General features: G+C 36.1%; 1 protein-coding gene, 1 non-coding gene and 1 pseudogene across 3 annotated transcripts in view; 1 reads left to right on the top strand and 2 right to left on the bottom strand.

Annotated features, from left to right (window-relative positions):
- Dcaf10 (DDB1 and CUL4 associated factor 10) overlaps window positions 1-19,327 on the top strand; it is a 45,554-nt gene extending 26,227 nt beyond the window's left edge. For both annotated transcript variants that reach the window (XM_048783344.1, XM_015492298.2), the window contains 4 exons: window positions 7,596-7,798; window positions 9,935-10,048; window positions 12,167-12,312; window positions 13,568-19,327. In XM_048783344.1, the coding sequence (XP_048639301.1) occupies window positions 7,596-7,798; window positions 9,935-10,048; window positions 12,167-12,312; window positions 13,568-13,936 (832 nt within the window). In that variant the 3' untranslated portion in view covers window positions 13,937-19,327. The remainder of the gene's footprint in view (window positions 1-7,595; window positions 7,799-9,934; window positions 10,049-12,166; window positions 12,313-13,567) is intronic.
- LOC125610739 lies at window positions 2,328-2,450 on the bottom strand. The gene has a single exon (XR_007340739.1). It is a non-coding gene; the product is annotated as a small nucleolar RNA SNORA38 (small nucleolar RNA).
- LOC125610691 lies at window positions 5,544-6,389 on the bottom strand (annotated as a pseudogene).
- Window positions 19,328-19,648: the final 321 nt, after the last annotated feature.

Here is a 19,648-nt window from a genome sequence, read left to right as displayed (position 1 = left end):
GATTCTGCAACCTAGTAAGACCTTCAGCAACTGAGTGAGACCCTGTCTCAAAATAAAAAACACTGAGGATGTAGCTTTACCTCAGTGGTAAAGCATCCTTAGTTTAATTCCCAGTCACCCCCCACCCCCGCCAAAAAAAAAAAAAAAGGTAAGTAAGGTAGCACAGAAATATGGTAGGCACATAACCTACAAATCAATCTAGACATCAGTAATGATAAATATATATGAACTAAACTAGCCAGTTAAAAAATAGTGTTAAATTGGATTTAAAAGTAAAACTAGCCAGGCATAGTAGCTCACACCTGTGATCCCAGCTACTTGGAAGACTGAGGTGGGAGGAGCCAGCCTGGGTAATTTAGTGAGATGCTTTCTCAAAATAAAAAGGGCTGGGAATATAGCTCAGTGGTAGAGCACCCCTGGGTTCAATCCCCAGTACTGAAAAGAAAAGAGAAATTCTCTCCCCATCTTTAGAGACTTATAAACTCATTTCCTAAGTAATTCAGAATGTCAGAAGGTAGACTGAAAATTGATGAACTTACTTTAAAAACGTAAAAACTAAAAGGATAAACCCAGTAAAAGTAGATGTATGTCTGGGTGCAGTGGCACATACCTGTAATCCCAGCAGCTTGGGAGGCTAAGCCAGGAGGATTAGAATTCAAAGCCAGCCTCAGCAACTCAGCAAGACCTTGTCTCTAAATAAAAATATAAAAAAGGGCTGGGATATTGCTCAGTGATTAAGCCCCCCACCCCCGTGGGTTCAGCCCCCACAGCAGGGAGTAGTGGCACATGCCTATAATACTGGCTACTCAGGAGGTTGAGGGAGTAGGATTTGCCAGTTTGAGATCAGCCTCACCAATTTAACAAGGCCCTAAGCAATTTAGTGAGACCCTTTCTCAAAAAGGGCTGTGGGTGTAGCTCATTAGTAAAGTGCCCTTGGGCTCAATCCCTGATACCAAAAAACAAGTGGATATATGGATATAACAAAAATACAAAATTAATAAGATATAGGGCTGGGGTTGTGGCTCAGCAGTAGAGCACTTGCCTAGCACGTGCGAGGCCCTGAGTTCCATCCCCAGCACCACAAAAAAATAAATAAATAAAGGTATTATGTCCAACTACAACAAAAAAATTTTAAAAATTAAGATTGAAAATGATAATATAATAAAAAGGAATTTTCTAAAGTGTTGTTTGAAATAATTGGTAATTCTCTGACAAGATTCATCAAGAGAGGGCTAGGGTTATGGCTCAATGGTAGTGCACTTGCCTGGCATGCATGAGGCACTGGGTTCGAGTCTCAGCACCACATATAAGTAAAAAATAAATAAATAAAGGTCAATCAACAAATATTTTTAAAAAAAGACTCATCAAGAGAAAATAGAAAACACAAATAATAATAGCAGTGAGGGCTGGAAGTGTAGCAATGTTACTTAAGTAGCATGTGTGAAGCCTTGGGTTTGATCCCCCACACCAAAAATCATAATAGCAATGAAAAAGGAGCTTTAACAAAAATATAGAGAGTAAGATGACAAAATCAACTGTATGCAAATATATTGAAAACTTTGATGAAATAGTTTATTAAAAACATACACCTTGGGCTGGGGTTGTGGCTTGGTGGTAGAACACTTGCCTAGCATGTGTGAGGCACTGGGTTTGATCATCAGCACCACATAAAAATAAATAAAATAAGGGTATTGTGTCCATCTACAACTAAAAATATTTAAAAACAAACAAACAAACAAAAAAGACACCTTAGCAAAGCTAACCAAAGAAGAAATAAACCATTTTCCAGGACTGATGTTTAACCAATGTGTACCGATTCAGCTGAAGTAGTTGTTAAAAGATTGAACTTCTTCCTTACCATTTGTTAAATAATTGCTGCCCTGAGTCACCCTCTGGCTACCTAGGCCTCTCTTCTAAGATTACCTCCCTCAAGATCTTCCCATCATCCAGTAACTGAAATTTTTCTTGCACAGTAATACAATTCTAAGACTCTATTCCAGCATTGTCAACTATATCTATTCTGACTCTCCAGTGTTTGTGCACTACTGGTTATTTAAGTACTCTGAACATCAATTCTGTAAACATTGAAGAAAAATTTTAAATCAATTAAAACTGATCTAATAAAGAACAGCCTTATCAGTTTTATAGGTGACTCCTGTCAGATACTGAAATGATATTCTGGTTTTATTAAACTGATGAGATTCTAGAAAAAGAGAATTCTTATTCCAGAAATGAAAGGATGTTTTGTCAATATAAACTCTGTTAATATGATTAATTACATTAAGAGATAAAATGAATAAATCCATATGATTCTTTCTTTTCTTCTTCTATGTGGGATGATTGATCCATGGGGGAAAATTTGGAAAAGACTTCTCCAAATTCATATTTCTTTTCCTCTAATTCTTATGTGTCCAAAGACAGGGATCCAAAGACACACCTTTGTAGGAGGGTTAATTATTTCAATTGAGGAATAAAATTCAACATCCAGTCATGATTAAAAACAAAATAAAGGACATCATTACCAGCCTTACAGAAGAAAATTGAAAGGGTTATAAAAGAATATTATGAACCTCTTTATAATAACTTATGTAAACAAATACCTAGAGAGTCATAAATTACTGAAACAGATTCAAAGAGTAAGTGGAAAATCCTTAGACACAAGACCTATAGTAAATAAAGAGTTGGTAATTTGTAAATCTTCCCACAAAGAAAAGCCCAAGCCCAAATGGCTTCACAATGAATTTTACCAAATATTCCATTACAGACTATTTCAGAAAATAGAGGAAAGAACACTTCCCAGCTGAATTCTTTGGAGTCTAGTATTACTCTGGCATCATAAGAATGGAAAACTGCTGGCCAATATCCTGCAATAAAATTGATGCAAAGATCTGAAAACAATATTAGCAAGTCAAATCTAGCAATATACATATAAAGGATTATAAGTCACAACCAAGTGGAATTTATTTCAAGAATGCCATGTTGCTTTAATATCCAAAAATCAGTTATTGTAATATATTAGTAAAACTAAAACCCCACATAATCATCTCAATAAAGACTGAAAAGCAATTAACATAAAATTCAATACCCATTTGTGCTAAAACTAGGAATAAAAGAGAACTTCCTTAACTTGATAAAGGACATCAATGGAAAACCTACAGTTAAAATCTTAATGTTGAAAGACTGATACATTTCCCATAAGATTAGTAACAAAGGGCTGGGGATGTGGCTCAAGCGGTAGCGCGCTCACCTGGCATGCATGTGGCCCAGGTTCGATCCTCAGCACCACATACAAACAAAGATGTTGGGTCCGCCAAAAACTGAAAAATAAATATTTAAAAAAAAAAAAAGATCAGTAACAAAGTTCTCGCCACTTTTATTCAATATTGTACTGGAGATACATCATTACTCTGGATGCACCATGAAGCAAGAAGAAAAAAAGCTACCAGATTGGAAAGGAAGAAGTAAAATCAGTTTTCATATTTAGAAGATTTGACTCTATTATTTATATTTTCTTTTTTGGTACTGGGGATTGAACCTAGGGTCCCTCTACCACTGAGCTACATCTCAAGGCCCTTTTTATTTTCTATTTTGAAATAGGGTCTCTTTAAGTTTTGCAGTCTGACCTTGAACTCTGATCCTCCTGCTTCAGCCTCCCAAGTCACTGGGATTATGGGTGTATACTACTATGCGTTTTTCTACATAGAAAATCTTAAGGAATTCCCCCCAAAACCTAGAAATAATAAACAAGTTCATTGAATTAACAAGATATGGCAGATTAATATGCAAAAGTCAAAGATATTTCTACTTAAAAGCAATGAATAGGGGCTGGGGATGTGGCTCAAGCGGTAGCGTGCTCGCCTGGCATGCGTGCGGCCCGGGTTCAATGCTCAGCACCACATACAAAAAAACAAAGATGTTGTGTACGCCAAAAACTGAAAAATAAATATTGAAATTCTCTCTCTCTCTCTCCCTCTCTCTCTATAAAAAAAAAAAAAGATTTATTTAAAAATAAAAGCAATGAATAATCCAGAAATGGCTGAGGAATACAATTGCATTCACAATAGTATCAAAAAGAATACAGTAGTATTTGGGCTAGGGATGTAGCTCAATGATTGTGCACTTACCTAGCATGCACAAGACCCAGGGTTTGATCCCCAGGAGTACACACACGTACACACACAAAAAAGTACAAGATTTGTACACTGAATGCTATGTAACATTTCTAAAAGAAATATAAGTAGTTACTAATAATGAGACATTACATGTTCAGAGATTAGAAGACTCAATATTATGAATAACAAGTCTTGGCAAGAATGTGGAAAACTGGAACCCTCATTCCTGGAATCCACATTGCTGCTGGGAAAGTAAAATGGTACAACCATTTTATAAAGGTTAGCAGTTTTGTAAAGTGTTAAAATAATACTTACTGTATTCCACTCCTAGGTATACCTACACAAAAGAAATGAACACATATGTCTATACAGAGACCTATACATAAATATTTACAATAGCAGTATTTATCATAGCCAAAGAAAAAGGGAACCAATCTAAATATCCATCCAGTGGTTAATAGTTAAACAAAATGTATTGTGTCTATACAACAATACTATTTGGCAATAAAAATAGTATTGATATATGCTGTGTCATGGAAGAACCTCAAGAAATTATGCTAAATGAAAAGACCAGATTAAAGACTACTTATTGTATACTTCTGTTTATATGAAATGTCCAGCTGGGTGTGGTGGTGCACGCCTGTAATCCCAAGAACTCAAGCCAGCCTCAGCAATTTAGCAAGGCCCTAAACAGCTTCACAAGACCCTGTCTCAAAGTAAAAAAAAGGACTGGGGCTGTGGCTTGGTGGTTAAGTGTCCATGTAATCTGCAGTACAAACCAAAAAACGTTGCAGGCTGGAAGTAGGATGAAAATTTTAAAAATCAATGTGTTCCCATTGATTATTGGGATTATGTCAGTGCAAAATTTTTCAAGTATACAATTTTTCATAATAAAAAAATTTATATAACCAGAGATGTGAAAAATTGAGCTCCATTCTGTTGTCATATGTAATTGATTAGAACAAATAAATTTTTAAAAATATGTTGTTATACATAGGAATAAATTACAAAAGAAGATGTGTAACCTTGATGGAGAAAATTGTAAATTTTCATTTAAGTCACTGTAATACCTAAGTAAACAAAAAAGACATTTTAAAGTCAAGGGCATAAACTTATAAAGATGGGGAAACAGGAGAGGAAATATGACAATAGAATTTTAGAAGCCGGAAAGATGGTGGAGATGAATGACTACTGACTAAGCAGCTGTTTTAAGCAACTTGATTTAGTAAGTCCAAGGAATCTGAACCCTAAGCTGGCAGAGGGGGAAAATTAAAAACTTAAGATAATTGTCATAGAATCCTCAAAATCACAGGAACTGGCAACCCTGGGTACTTTTTAAGTAGCTAAATAAGGATTCACAGGAGAGATATTTAAGAACTTCTTCCTTTCTTAACCTATATCAGTGCAATCAACTTCCCATTTTAGCAGAAGTTTCTAATTTTACTTTATAGAGAGGGTAAAATGAAGAATCTTTATTAAAAGTTTCCAGAAACAGTTGAAGTTTCAGGTATGTTGCTGAAACCAAGGGGATTAAATGACATGTGTACTGAATATTGATTTCAGAGATCCTCGGCCTTCTCTCGGGTGATGATCTAAGGTTACATATATATATATACGTATATATACATATATACATATACATATATATATATATATGAATGTGTGTGTATTATATAAACTATATAGTTCTAGTCAGCTTTAGTTTCCCACTCTTAAGCATGAGCAGAGCAGAAATTGAGGAAAACTTTTTTTTTTTTACTTCACATTTTTGGAAGTTTTTTAGAACTTTTATTTTATTTTATGTATTTTATGTACAAAGAATTAGCATGTTCTCCTTCACTGGGTGGCTATCTTGGGTAATCCATTCGAGGAAGATCACTTAGTCCAACTTAATGAAGCCTATGTCCTTTGCGCTGACAGAAACACTGCCGGCACACGTTGAGGCCATATTTCCGGATCAGACCTTGCCGGTTTGAACACACGCGGCAAAAGCGAGAACCCTGGCCAAATTTTCGCGGGTGGCCCCAATAGAGCTGTTGGTGACCCATCTTGCTTTCAAGGGTGCAACGAGGACAAAAAAAAAAAAAGGCGAGGAAAACTTATAATATAGAGATACAAAAGGAAAGTTTCTTTGAATAACAATATAAGGAGAAGAAAACTTAAAATTTTAAAAAGAGCTCTCAATATTTGTATTTTTGTTTGAGACAAAAATGGGTTGCAACAGTGGAGAGAAATAGATGGAGTGTCTAAAGTATAAATGTTGTACTATTAAAGTGGGTGAGGAATATTCATTTTTCTTTAAGCTCTACTTGTTTTATTTATGTTTTCTATAGGTATGTTTTTTTAGATAACAAAAATGAAATAAAACAGGAACAAAAATATACAAGGAATAAAAGTCTATCAAAGAAACCATGTGGGCAGATTTGATAACTTTAAAAACTTAATAGAACTATAGAAATGCAAGTACATATAGGGCAGGTGAAACAGCAGGTTAGGCACAGCTTTAAAACAATAGATTTTTTTTAGCTTAAAACAATAGATTAGGAGATACATATCTAAAAGTTACTCAAAATACAACATATGAAAATGGGGAAATATGAAACATGAAAAAGCCTTGCACAGTGGAGCACACTTGTAATCCCAACTATTTAGAAGTCTGAGGCAGGAGGATCACAAATATGAGCAAGTCTTGGCAATTTAGTGAGACTTTCAAAAAATTGGGGGGGGCGGCTTGCTGGTGATGTAGCTCAGTGGTAGAGTGTCCCTGGTTTCAATCCCCAGTACCTGCCCCAGCCCCACCCCCCAAAAACAAACCCATGAAAGAGAAATTGTGAGACAAGGAGAGTCAAATATGAATGTTTCAAAAGTTTTTTGGAGTGGTGAAAGAATATAGAAAATGGGTGAAGGGCAATATTGAAATAATGACTGAGAACTTTCCAGAATATATGAGTAAAATAAATCTTAAGATTTAGAAAGTCAAATGAATCTCAATAAATACAAACAAAAGGAAATCCAAAGTTACACATACCAATGTGAAACTGTAGGACTCTAAAGACAGATCAACCAGACAGAAAAAGATCAATTGTTCAAAAGTAGCAGATAGACTGATAGCAAGTTTATAAATAGTAATATTGGAACCCAGAACTGTGAAACATCCTCATTATTCAGAAAGAAGTAACTGTCAGCCTTAAGTTGTATGTTCAGCCAAACCTTTTTTCAATAAAGATGAAATACATATTTTCAGAACAATAAAAAAAATGAATTTACCTCAACAAAGTTTTACATACAAAATTCTGAGGGATATACTTCAGAACAAAAAAGAGTGATCTAAAAAGGAAGGTTAGAGATGAGAGAAGGAATGGTGAGCAAAATAATTGTAAACATACATTATTAATTCTGTTTTGAAGGGAAAAACAATTTGACTATCACTGAATCATTAAATTTAGGATAACTCTAGGTTTTGTTGGGTTTGTTTCTTTATAGGTGTACAGAAGATGGTTGTCCACATAAGAAATTCTTTCACACTCGTTTTCTCATGCGAATGAGACTAACACCAGATTGTTCCAAAATGTTGATCTCAACATCCTCTGGATATCTCTTGATTCTCCATGATCTTGACTTAACAAAGTCTTTAGAAGTAGGCAGCTATCCCATTTTGAGAGCAAGGAGAACTACATCAAGTTCAGGTAAGCTTTTCTTTCTTTCTTTTTTTTTTTTTAATTTTTTTTTTAGTTATACATTGACACAATATCTTTATTTTGTTTATTTATTTTTATGTGGTGCTGAGGATCGAACCCAGGGTCTCTCATGTGCGAGGCAAGCGCTCTACCACTGAGCCACAACCTCCAGCCCCAGCTTTTCTTTTTTTAATTAAAAGTGTAGTAGGGCTGAGATTGTAGCTCAGTGGTCGAGTGCTTGCCTGGACACATGAGACCCTGGGTTCAATCCTCAGCACCACATAAAAGTGAAAATGAATAAAAAATAAAGGTATTTTGTCCATATACAACTAAAAAAATTTTTTTAAAGAAAGAAAAGTTTTTTTTAAATAAAGAATCCAGCAGAACTTTAAAAAAAAAATTTTTTTTTTTTGTTATCAATGGACTTTTATTTTATTTATTTATATGCGGTGCTGAGAATCAAACCCAGGGCCTCACACATGCTAGGCAAGTGCTCAACCACTGAACCACAATCCCAGCCCCCAGCAGAACTTTTTAAGTTATGATTATAGAGTTTTAATTTTAAATTTGTATTGTATCCTAGATTTCCAAATGTCCACACATAGGTACCTGGTGCCATCTTGTTTGTAACACCCTCTTGCCAAAGCTTTGTCCTTTTTCCCATTGCAGATTCTATTAGACTTAAGTGAAGTTGGGGCTCAGAAAAACTTAAATACTATACTTCATCAATATTTTATGATAAAGAGAATATATTTCATCTGACTTGGGAAAGAGAAGAGTGGCCTGGGAGCGGAGGAAAACAGACTTAATTATTTGGAACACAAATACAAACTTTTCATGAAGTGCTATTAAAAGATAACTTTAAATGGTTGGAATCTTTCTCATATGTGCACAAGGCCACTCCTGAAGACTCTTTTGGGAAAATACAGGCATAATTGTACTATTATTGACCAATTTAACTGTTAAAAGTAGAAATTTAAGTTTACCAACTTCCTTGCAAGCAAGGTGTTTGATAAAAGTGAATGTAATCCTTTTAGATTCAGAATTGCCTTTTTTAAAAAAAGTTAAATACTAATAATTAGCTTAGTGATAGTTATCTAGAAGGTGTAGTTGGCATTTTTTGACTCAAAACCAAGCTTTTCAGTCTTCAGCCATGTGTGGTAGCATATGCCCATAATCCCAGTGGCTCAGGAGGCTGAGGCAAGAGAACTGCAAGTTCAAAGCCTCAGCAATTTAGCGAGGCTCTAAGCAACTCAGTGAGACCTGTCTCTAAAATAAAATACAAAGAAGGGCTGGGGTTGTGGCTCAATTGTTAAGTACTCCTGGGTTTAATCCATGGTACCAAAAAAAGAAGCAGCAGCTTTTCTGACTTCTAAGGGTAATTCTGGTATAAAACCATAAGAAATTCAATAAAATAAGAATTCCCTGCAGAGGTGTGGGACTACTGAAAATGTATGATGAAATTGAGTTTCTAGTAATATGCCAAACTTCATATTAATTTTATCTTTTCCACAGATTTTAATGTAAAGTTTTGCTTTGCATTTCAAAGAGGATTTACATAGATTTACATAATAGAAGTTTTTAGTATGCTTTATAGAAAGATTTATTCATGTTACCAGTAATGGGGCCTGTTGTTTGGACCCTATTCTAATGTTAAACGACTCAGTTTTCATTAAATTTTCTTATTCTGTTTTAGTACAGAAATGATACCCAAAGATATTCCAGTGCTTATTTGGTTGGGGTTTGTTTTTTTGTTTATTTTATTTCACATACACAAGTTTTTGGCATAAAATGGTTTTTTTTTTTTTTTTAAGAGAGAGAGAGAGAATTTTTTAATATTTATTTTTTAGTTTTCGGCGGACACAACATCTTTGTTTGTATGTGGTGCTGAGGATTGAACCTGGGCCGCACGCATGAGCCACATCCCCAGCCCAGCATAAAATGTTTTTAAAAGGAATTTGGCCTTAAATAACGCTTTAAAGATATGTCCTGCCTTCCTTCATCTTAGTTATACCCCAGGTTTATATGAGCTTTTTTGGCCATGTTTTGGATGATTTAGAATATGGTTCAAGTAGATAATTAAAAAGTTAAGAGATACTACCAGAGTTATGCTAGATTTATTGTCAAACTCTTTGTGTTTTTAAGATTTGAGCACTTCATCGAGTTCAGCTGGTCCCAGAGTTTCCGGTTCACCTTGTCATCATAGTGATTCTAATTCATCTTCTGAGAAGCACATTTCACGAGCCTCCCAAAGAGAAGGTAGGTTAAAAGCTGGATTTTATAATCTTGCAATAACAGATTCCATCAAATAATTTTCTTTGGTTTGGTTTTAATCCATAAAAATAACTAGTGGAGATGAGACTATCTCTTGCCTCTCAGTCAACTAACCGTTTTATGCTGAAATCTGTAATGGAATTTGAACTTTGTTTTTATCACATGTACCAAACTTACTTTGTTCTAGTTTGGAGAGGAAGTAGTTGGGAAATGTGGATTCCAGTCAAGATTGTTGGAAAAATTAAATGAGAGTATACATGTGCAAGTACTATATAAACATGAGAAATGAATTTATCAGGTGATTGTGAATGTCACCTAGTCTTTTACTCTAGGTCTTTTGCCATTTCTTTTTTTTTTTTCCTTCCTCCTCAGTACTCGGGATTGAACCCAGGAGTGCCTTACTACTGAGCTACACCCCAACCCTTTTTTCAGTTTCTTATTTTGAGATGGACTCTCCCTAAATTGCCAAGGCTGGACTCAGTCTTTGAATCCTCCTGCCTCAACCTCCCAAAAAGCAGGAATTACAGACCTGTGATACTCCAAATGTCTTGCCAAGGGATTGTGGGATAAAATGAGCTTAATCTGGCCCTAATCTGTATCTTCCATCCCCCCGCCATTCTAAAAGAACTAGCTTCTCTGCCCATCCCTCCACTTCCTGATTGAAATGCTTTCTACCTGGACAAATTCCATTATAACCCCTCTCCATATTAAATCCAAATCTAAGCTCTTAGCTGTTTATCCTCCTCTTTATTGGCCAAAAATGGCCTTTTAGGTCACCTTTTGGAAATAAGTATAGCTCTCCTTTGAGAGTTAGAGCAGCATTAGAACTTTTTTTTTGGTACCAGGGATGGAACCCAGTGTGCTTAACCACTGAGTCACATCTTCAGCCCTTTTTATATTTTATTTAAAGACAAGGTCTTGCTGAGTTGTTCATGGCCTTGCTAGATTGTTGAGGATGGCTTTGAACTCATGATGCTCTTGCCTCAGCCTTTGAGCCGCTGGGATTACAGGTGTGCACCACTGTGCCTGGTCAGAACTTTTATTTTTGACATGATATCTTCTGTGGATTCTAAGGATATAGCACAAATAAAACTAAACTTAGCTCTGGCTCAAGTGAAATCAGTGGTATCCTTGATCTTCCAGTCTTTCCTACCCCCTCTCCATTCAGCTCCTTCATAGTTTCCCCTTTTGTCAACTCCTGAGAAACTCCAGAAAATACAACTATCAAACCTTTGCTTACCTATTTAGAGTGCGTTTCTTTTCTGCTTTTGTTAGAGGTTTACAAAATTAATGCTTAAAATGGAGGTTTCTTTTTCTCTAAAATCGTTAAAATCCAATCACACGTGAAATTATTACTTATGTATAGTTTGGTTGTTGCAGTGTAATTTAGAGCCTTATAGGTTTCCATCAGTGGTATAGTAATTCCAAGGGAATTTTTAAAAAGAAAAGCCAGGCACAGTGGTGCATGCCTATGACCTCCCCGCACCACACATACACTTGGGAAGCTGAAGCAGGGAGGTTGCAAGTTCAAGGCCAGCCTTGGCAACTTATAAAGATCCTGTCTCAAAAATAAAAAGGGCTAGGTATAAAACTAAGTGATAAATTACTCCTGAATTCAATATCTAGTACAAAATGAGGGGGTGGGGTGGAGATAAACCATAAATAAACAGCTTTCTGAGGTATAGATCGAAATCCAAAGGACCCCTGCTCAGCTTCCATGTCTTAGCCTTAAGTCCCCAGTGATTCCTACTATTGGAACTTGGGTCCCCCTTCCCCCTAAGCCCATACTGGAGATTGAACCTAGGCTATGTCCCCAGCCCTTTTTATTTTTATTTTGAGACAGTGTCTTGCTAAGTTACTTAGGCTGGCCTCGAACTTGTAATTCTCCTGTCTCAGATATGTGCCACTGCACCCAGCTAGGGACTTGTATTCTTTCGTAATAGTAGTACTCTTTCCCCATGCCCATATCCCAAAACTCACTGTATTTTGAGGAACAATATATTTTTTTACATGTGTTAACATAAGGCATGGAAGATAACTGCCAGAAATCAGCCTTAGTCCTTGAATAATACAAATCCCAATCCTCATTTCCTTGTTTCTCAGGCGTTTCACCACGAAATAGTCTTGAAGTCTTAACCCCTGAAGTACCTGGTGAGAGAGACCGTGGAAACTGCATCACATCCTTACAGCTGCACCCCAAAGGCTGGGCCACTCTTCTTCGGTGCTCAAGCAACACTGATGATCAGGAGGTACAGTTAGCAGTGCTTTATCTTCAGTAGGTTTCATTGGACAAATTGCCATTGCTGTGTGTGCAAATCTAGGTGTATCAGACCACAGTCCACAGACTCTCCTTCTTTTTTTTTTTTTGGTACCAGGGATTGAATCCAGGGACACTTTACTATTGAGCCACATCCCCAGCCTTTTTTTTTTTTTTTTTTTTGAGACAGGGTGACACTGAGTTGCTTAGGGCCTTGCTAAGTTTCTGAGGATGGCCTTGTACTTGTGTTCCTCCTGCCTCAGCCTCCCAAGTTGCTAGGATTACAGGCACACACCACCATGACTGGCAAGAGACCCTTCTTCTTGACGATCCTCTTTCTATCCCCTGTGGTTTTACGGTATCCTTATCCCTTGCTAACCCTTCTTCCTCTCCTGCTTGGGTGTAGCAGGCTAGCAAGTACTCTAATGGCCATCATCAGCTCAGGTTGTGTCTGGCTTCTTAATTCTTGCCTCTTTCATCTTGTCAAAATAAATAAATAAAGGTAATATATAGTAAACATAGCACTGAAATGTTTTAGCTAAGCTGGATAAATGTGAGGTTTTAGCCAATTATCATAATTTTATTTATTTTTTTAAAAATCAGGAATATCTGGGCAAGGTGGAGACTAAACTGATGACTAAGGGGAAAAGGTTAAATGACCTTAGGATTCTGGATAGCAAGAGTGTTCTGGAAAGCAAGGATCTCAGTGGTTCCAGAGACCACAACTAAAAGGAGGGGAAAAGAGCTTTTGAAGTGCAGAGGAAGAGGTACTTTAGGGCTTGGATATACCCAGAATTTTTTTTTTAATATGTAATTTTAGTTGTTGATGGACCTTTATTTTATTCATTTATTTATATGTGGTGCTGAGAATCTAACCCAGTGCCTCACACATACCAGGCAAGTGCTCTACCACTGAGCCACAACCCCAGCCCGTACCCCAGAAGTTTTTTAAATATCAGGATTGTTGTTGCTGTAAGAAAAGGAAAAGTATTACTACAGAAGTCACAGGCAGCCTCAGGGAACAAAAGGTTTTAAAACCTCACAGTGCAGAATAACTTCAGGTTATGAAGAGAAGAAGGTATGGGGCCTACAAGTTTTGTTAGTTAATGGGAGATAGTATTCATCTAATTGATATCTTGCAACAATCCTGTGACTTTGGCATTCTGTTGAGCTTTTGAAAAATGAGAATTTCTGTAGCACTCTTTGGTGCTCTGTAACCATGGTTTGTCTCCCTTTTCTTTCCTTAGTGGACTTGTGTCTATGAATTCCAAGAAGGAGCTCCAGTGCGACCAGTCTCACCTCGCTGTTCCCTACGACTGACTCATTACATTGAAGAAGCCAATGTAGGCAGGGGTTATATCAAAGAACTTTGCTTCAGCCCTGATGGGCGAATGATTTCTTCCCCACATGGCTATGGGATTCGCTTGTTGGGATTTGACAAACAGTGCAATGAACTTGTTGACTGTTTACCCAAAGAATCCAGTCCCCTGCGGGTGATCCGATCTCTGTACTCTCACAATGATGTGGTACTGACAACAAAGTTCTCTCCAACACATTGTCAGATTGCCTCAGGGTGCCTTAGTGGACGGGTCTCTTTGTATCAGCCAAAGTTTTAGGCACAACTTACATCAAATAAGGAACTCTCTGGTGTTTGACTTATTAATTACTTCAATTTAGGTGAAGTGTTTTCTTTTTAGAAGATCTTATAAGTTTGGGTCAAGATCCTGGTTCTTATGGGTCCATGAATACACCTGTGACCTGAGTACTTGATCATCCAGCATCATATGGGCATCTCCAAGTAGACTATGCAGCATCGTCCTTTTCAGCATTCCTCTGCTCCTGCTGGTCTGTGCCGCTGAACTCCAGTTCTTATGGTTATTTTGCATGGTAGTTGAGTTTCCTCCTTCCCTTCCTGCCTCCTTCTGTTCCTTCCTTCTTTCCTTCTCTCCTTCCTTCCTTTTTCTTTTTTAGTTTTGGTATGTTGGTATGAATTGTATGGACATTTGGCAGAGGAGTTTTGATTGGGATAAGAGAAACCCATGACACTAGTATTGAATAAAACTCAGAAGTTGGATGTTGACATGCCAGTTGTTGAAAAAAAATTTTTATCTTGATTTATCAATGTACTTGGCCTTTTAAAGTTGCTGTTATATTTCTCTATATTGAGCACAGATAATGGCATTTTTCTCATAACTATTAGATAGTCTTGCATCAAAATGTCTTTTAAGTTTCCTGATAAAATCATACAGGAAAGTTTTTTCATGTGAGAGATTTTATGAAATTCTAGAAAAAATACTACCACCTCTCTTTGTAATTTACTTGTATGAATTTATAATCTCTCTCATGTCCCCTTATTTGGTATTTAGCTCCTATCAGCAACATCAGAGAGGAAAGGAGGAGAAGAAATGGGCTTTGGTCATTTCTGTTGTACAGAAGAGGATTTAAACTATTAGTACAGTATTTGGCCACAGAGAGATGGAACAATGTGACTTAAGACTTTCTGTGTTTTCTCTGCCAGAATGATGTATTAACAGTATTGGGGTGGACGGTGAATTAAGAGTAAAGAAATGGCATTTTACTCATCTTTCTTCCTTGAGCCAAGGGTCACAAGCTCAACTTACCATTAGCGAACAGAGAGCTGCAGTCCTCTTCCAGATGTTATCATGATCCTGGCAGTGACCTGGGTGTCATCCTTTTTTCTGTTTTGTTATAAAACACAGCAAGTGAAAGCATCAGGTAGGGGCAAGCACAGGCTGATGCTCTGTTGAATAGGCAGCTTTCTTCCTGTCTCCTCTACATGGAATGTATTATATTTAGAAGGGATTTTCCAGAAGCTGGAGTAATTTAAGCCATGCACCAGCCTTGTCCTCTTTAGGCCAGTGGTTCTCAAACATTAGGGTGCATTATAACCATTGTAGAGATTGTGAAAATACAGAAACCTGTATATCACCTTAGGAGATTCTGATTTAGGCAGGGAGAGGACAGGAATCTCTATTTTTAACAAGAGCCCCAGGTAATCTTTATTCAGGTGACCTTTGAATCACAATTTTAAAAACATAGTCTTAAACAGCATTATATACTTCTATACTCATTTGGTGCTTAACATAATTCCCACAAAGTGTTTTGATTATTTAATAAGTAAATGAAAACATTTTTAGAGATATAAAACAACTTGGAATGTAATTAATTGCATTATTTGACAAATGAGAGAAGTTAAGTCACTTGCTTAAGATCATCATGCAAAGTTTGTGACAGAACCATGACATGGGTTTAAGTTTCCTAATTCCTTGCTCAGGGCAATTTCTAAGATATGCTGGCTGTTAAATCAATGACTTATGAACACTTTGTCATTAAGTTGTATTATTGTGAATATCCTTATAGGTTGGAAAAAAAAAAAGGGCTTGAGAGTAGATGCTGAGATTACAGCCATATGAAGAAAAGTACTTTAAATCTTACAGAAATGTTTAAACAACCCTAATACATGAATAAAAGTGACATTTATTGTAGGACCTGCCAAATAGTCATTCACACACATATATGTAAGAGGTTCTGTCTTACTTGGAACAATGTTAACTCTAGAACAGAATTAGATTATCTTACCACAGATGTTAAAAAAATTGGAAATTTTGTAGCCATTGGAAAAATATACATAAAAGCACAGTGAAAATGCAGGCTTGCCATAAATTTCATAAAAAGAAAAAATTCAACAGAATGAAATTTTGGAGATAAAAACACTGAAAATTATTATTAAAAATAAGCTATGAAGGGGGGCTGGGGCTGTAGCTCAGTGGTAGAGCACTTGCCTCATAAGTGTGAGACCCTGGGTTTGATCCTCAGCACAACATAAAATAAATAAATATGTGTGTCCATCTACAACTAAAAATACTTTTTTTTTTAAAAAAAGCTATGAAGTACAAATCAAATTGAATTCAAAAGAAGACTCCACAAATTTTATTAACTTTGGAAAGGATTCCATGTCAAGTGGTGCACACCTGTATTCCCAGTGGCTGGGGGGTGCTGAGTCAGGAAGATTTCAAGTTCAAAGCCAGCCTCAGCAATGGTGAGGCACTAGCAACTCAGTGAGACCCTATCTCTAAATAAAAAATACAAAATGGGCTTGGGGATGTGGCTCAGTGGTTGAGTACCCCTGAGTTTAATCCCCAGTACCAAAAAAAAAGGATTCCATGTCAAATGCTGGACCCACATGCCACCCAACTCCAAATTTAGCCAATGGTTCTTGAACCACTTTAGGGAACTTATCATGTGTTAAATAATGTATCTGCTTTACTCTTAGCCCCCACAAAAACTAGGAAGATAGTTAGAATTAGCCCCAAATCTTTGGCAGCCATGATGTGATAGAAACCATAAGTGACTTGTCTGAAGTCACAGAGTTGGCAGTGGGTGGCAAAACTGGGATTCAAACCTAGGTTTGTCTTTTTATTTGATTTAATCCAAAGATAGTGCAAAATACTCTATCCTTTTGCCCTTTAGTATCTAAATGATGGTAAATTGGCCTGTTAATTTACTTTTTCAGCATCTTCTGGAAGTTTTGTTTTGTTTTTTTTTAATTACAGCATTGGCCTTATCTTACCTTGTATACTGTGTAAAAAGAACATGTACAAGATTGACTGTTTCTATGAGAATAATTCAAATACCACAGACTCAGGGCATACATAGAGTCCATTCATTACTAAAAAACCTCAAGCAGGATAAGTGTCTGTGAAATAGAAAAGAAAATGAAGAATATGGAGCATTGTGTAAAAATAGAGCCATCCAAATTAGAATTAAAAATTATCAGCAGCGGACTAAAATTGTGACTCAGTGGTAGAGCGCTTGCCTAGCATGTGTGAGACACTGGGTTTGATTATCAGCACCACATATAAATAGATAAAGGTCCTTCAACAACTAAAAAATATTTTAAAAAATTAACAGCAGTGGGCTGGGGATGTAACTAAGTGGTAGAGCCTTTCCTAGCATATGTGAGGCACTGGGTTCAATCCTCAGCACTACATAAAAAACAAAGGTATTGTCCATCTACAACTAAAAAAATATTAACAGCAGCAAACTCAACAAAAGAACCCTTGCTCTCCTTGAGATATGGTCATGATCAAAAAGTCATCAGAGAATTAAAGGGCATCAGGAATGCTATATTATTGAAAGAAATGACTTCTTACCATTTCCAGGCCCTGTTTCACTTTCTGTGTAAAAATCGAATCTGCTATATTTTACTCTAAATTTTATTCAGTCATTTTTTTTCATGATAATTGATAAAAGGTATCATGATTGGTAATATAATACAATTGTTGATAAATGTGATATAGATTATTCTCCTGTTTTGAAAAGCTTTCTCCAGAACAGTGTACTTACGACACTGCTGTGTTGATGAAGTACATCAAATATGTGGTAACTCCTTACTTTCAGTTTTGAAATGAAGTGACTAAGCAGGAGGTAACCTCAGTTTTAGTCTTTAAAACATATGTGTGGTCTTTTTTCTTAGAAGGTTAAAGCTTCTAAGAAATGAATATATATCATTCCTCCTTGTTACATCCCTGAGAAGAGCCCATACCAAAAATTTTAGGAAAGCAAGCAAGGAAGGGTAAATCACATGTTCCCTGCTCCTGGGTCTAAAACCAAGACCACCTTATATAATTTTTAAGGTGGTGTTCTCTAGAAAGTGCAATATAGGGAAAACACTCAGAATATTTTAGAAGCCTAGTGTTTCCTATATTAGAATATATTGGTACTGGCATCCACAAGTATCTGTTAAACTTTTATTTAGCAGGAAAAAAAATCTGATAACTTACTGAAGACAATCATCCCCATTTAGTGACCAGCAGTCATTGAGTACTGTGAAAATCCACTCAGTTATACTCTGTGTCGGTCATGAAGGAAACCATACATATGAATTTTGGATAAGTAATGCATATCTCTTAAGTGCCAAAATTAAAAACTTGTAATTATTTTTGATGCAAGTCTTTCAGGTGTGTTAGTATGCCTCCCTGCCTTCTTCAGTATCATTCACTTTTTCATGATGAAAAGTTATATTCATAATGTGTTATTATAAATACCTAGAGAGCTCTGATAATATGTAAAACATTTCATAGAATATAAAGGGCTAAAACAAATATGAGTTAATATCTTTTATGAAGTGATTCCTTCAATTCTGAGATATATCATTTGCCTCAGATTGCTAACTTTTTAAAATTTTTTTTTTTTTTATCTCCTAAGTAGTGTGTTTTGTCAACATGCCTGCCTCTAGCAGGCTCCCCACTTTCTTCTAATTGTGCAGTGTTCATCTATTATGAGCTGGGACATGAGATAACCAAGCTGTTCAGAATGTCTACAATTAGAACTGGACAAACTCTCAGTACACAGTCTGGGACAGCTCCCTTGATTGCTTTCTGCTTATCTTCTAGATAATACAAGATCCCAGTTAAAGCTAGGCTAGTTTTTCAGTTGCAACCAAGTAAGATACTTCAAACTAAGGAAGCTGCTAGGAAAAAAAAAATAGCAATGTACCAAAGTACAGGAAAACAACAACAAAAGCTCTGTGTATGCACAGGGATCTTTTATGCTTTTAAGTAAAGAGGAAGAGTGCAGGAAAATAAGAAAATCCAGATGGACTTAAAACTATTTTAGATGCCATTTTAGTTGCCATTAAACTTTGTCAGTAACTATTTAAATGTGTGTTAAATTATCACATGTTGTTACAAAGACAGTTTAGGCCCATAGGATAAGATTGTACTAAAATTTATATCCTAGAGATAATTCTAAATGATATCCGAAGAATTTCTCCCAAATGATAATAGAAATTTTTATTAAAAGAAAGTCTAGGTTACCTTTATGCTGCTCTCTTTGGTTGTAAATGAATTAATGATAGACATACGGGTTTTATCAAAAACCCAAGGAGCACATCTTACATACATCTCCTGTCTGTACGTGTATATAAATGTCACTATAAATGAAAGTGTGACCCAGAGATAATAAAATAACTTATAAAATTTAAATCTGGTCCAAAGTCTTTAAAATAGCTAGAATTTTCAGCTTCCCTAAGTTTTTTAGATATCATGCTTTTTACATTAAAAAAAATGAATGTTTGAATTTTATTTTAAATTTCACTGCATCCTTCATTTCCAAAGTGTTTTCTGGAAAATTTTAGACATTTTCAGGACTCTTGGGAGTGTTTCTGATAATATACTAGACACCCAGAAAGTTTTCTTAGTCGGTTCTAAGGTGCTGTAAATTCTTATGCTAGACTGTAAGCTCCTTGAGGGCAGGACTGTCTTATTTATTCTTGTATCCCCAGTGCCTGGCATAGAACCTAACAC

Source organism: Marmota marmota, unplaced genomic scaffold, assembly GCF_001458135.2.
Source record: "Marmota marmota marmota unplaced genomic scaffold, marMar, whole genome shotgun sequence".
Lineage (NCBI taxonomy): Eukaryota > Metazoa > Chordata > Mammalia > Rodentia > Sciuridae > Marmota > Marmota marmota.
Note: the sequence above shows the minus strand (reverse complement) of the source record. Positions and strands in the feature narration are given on the sequence as shown.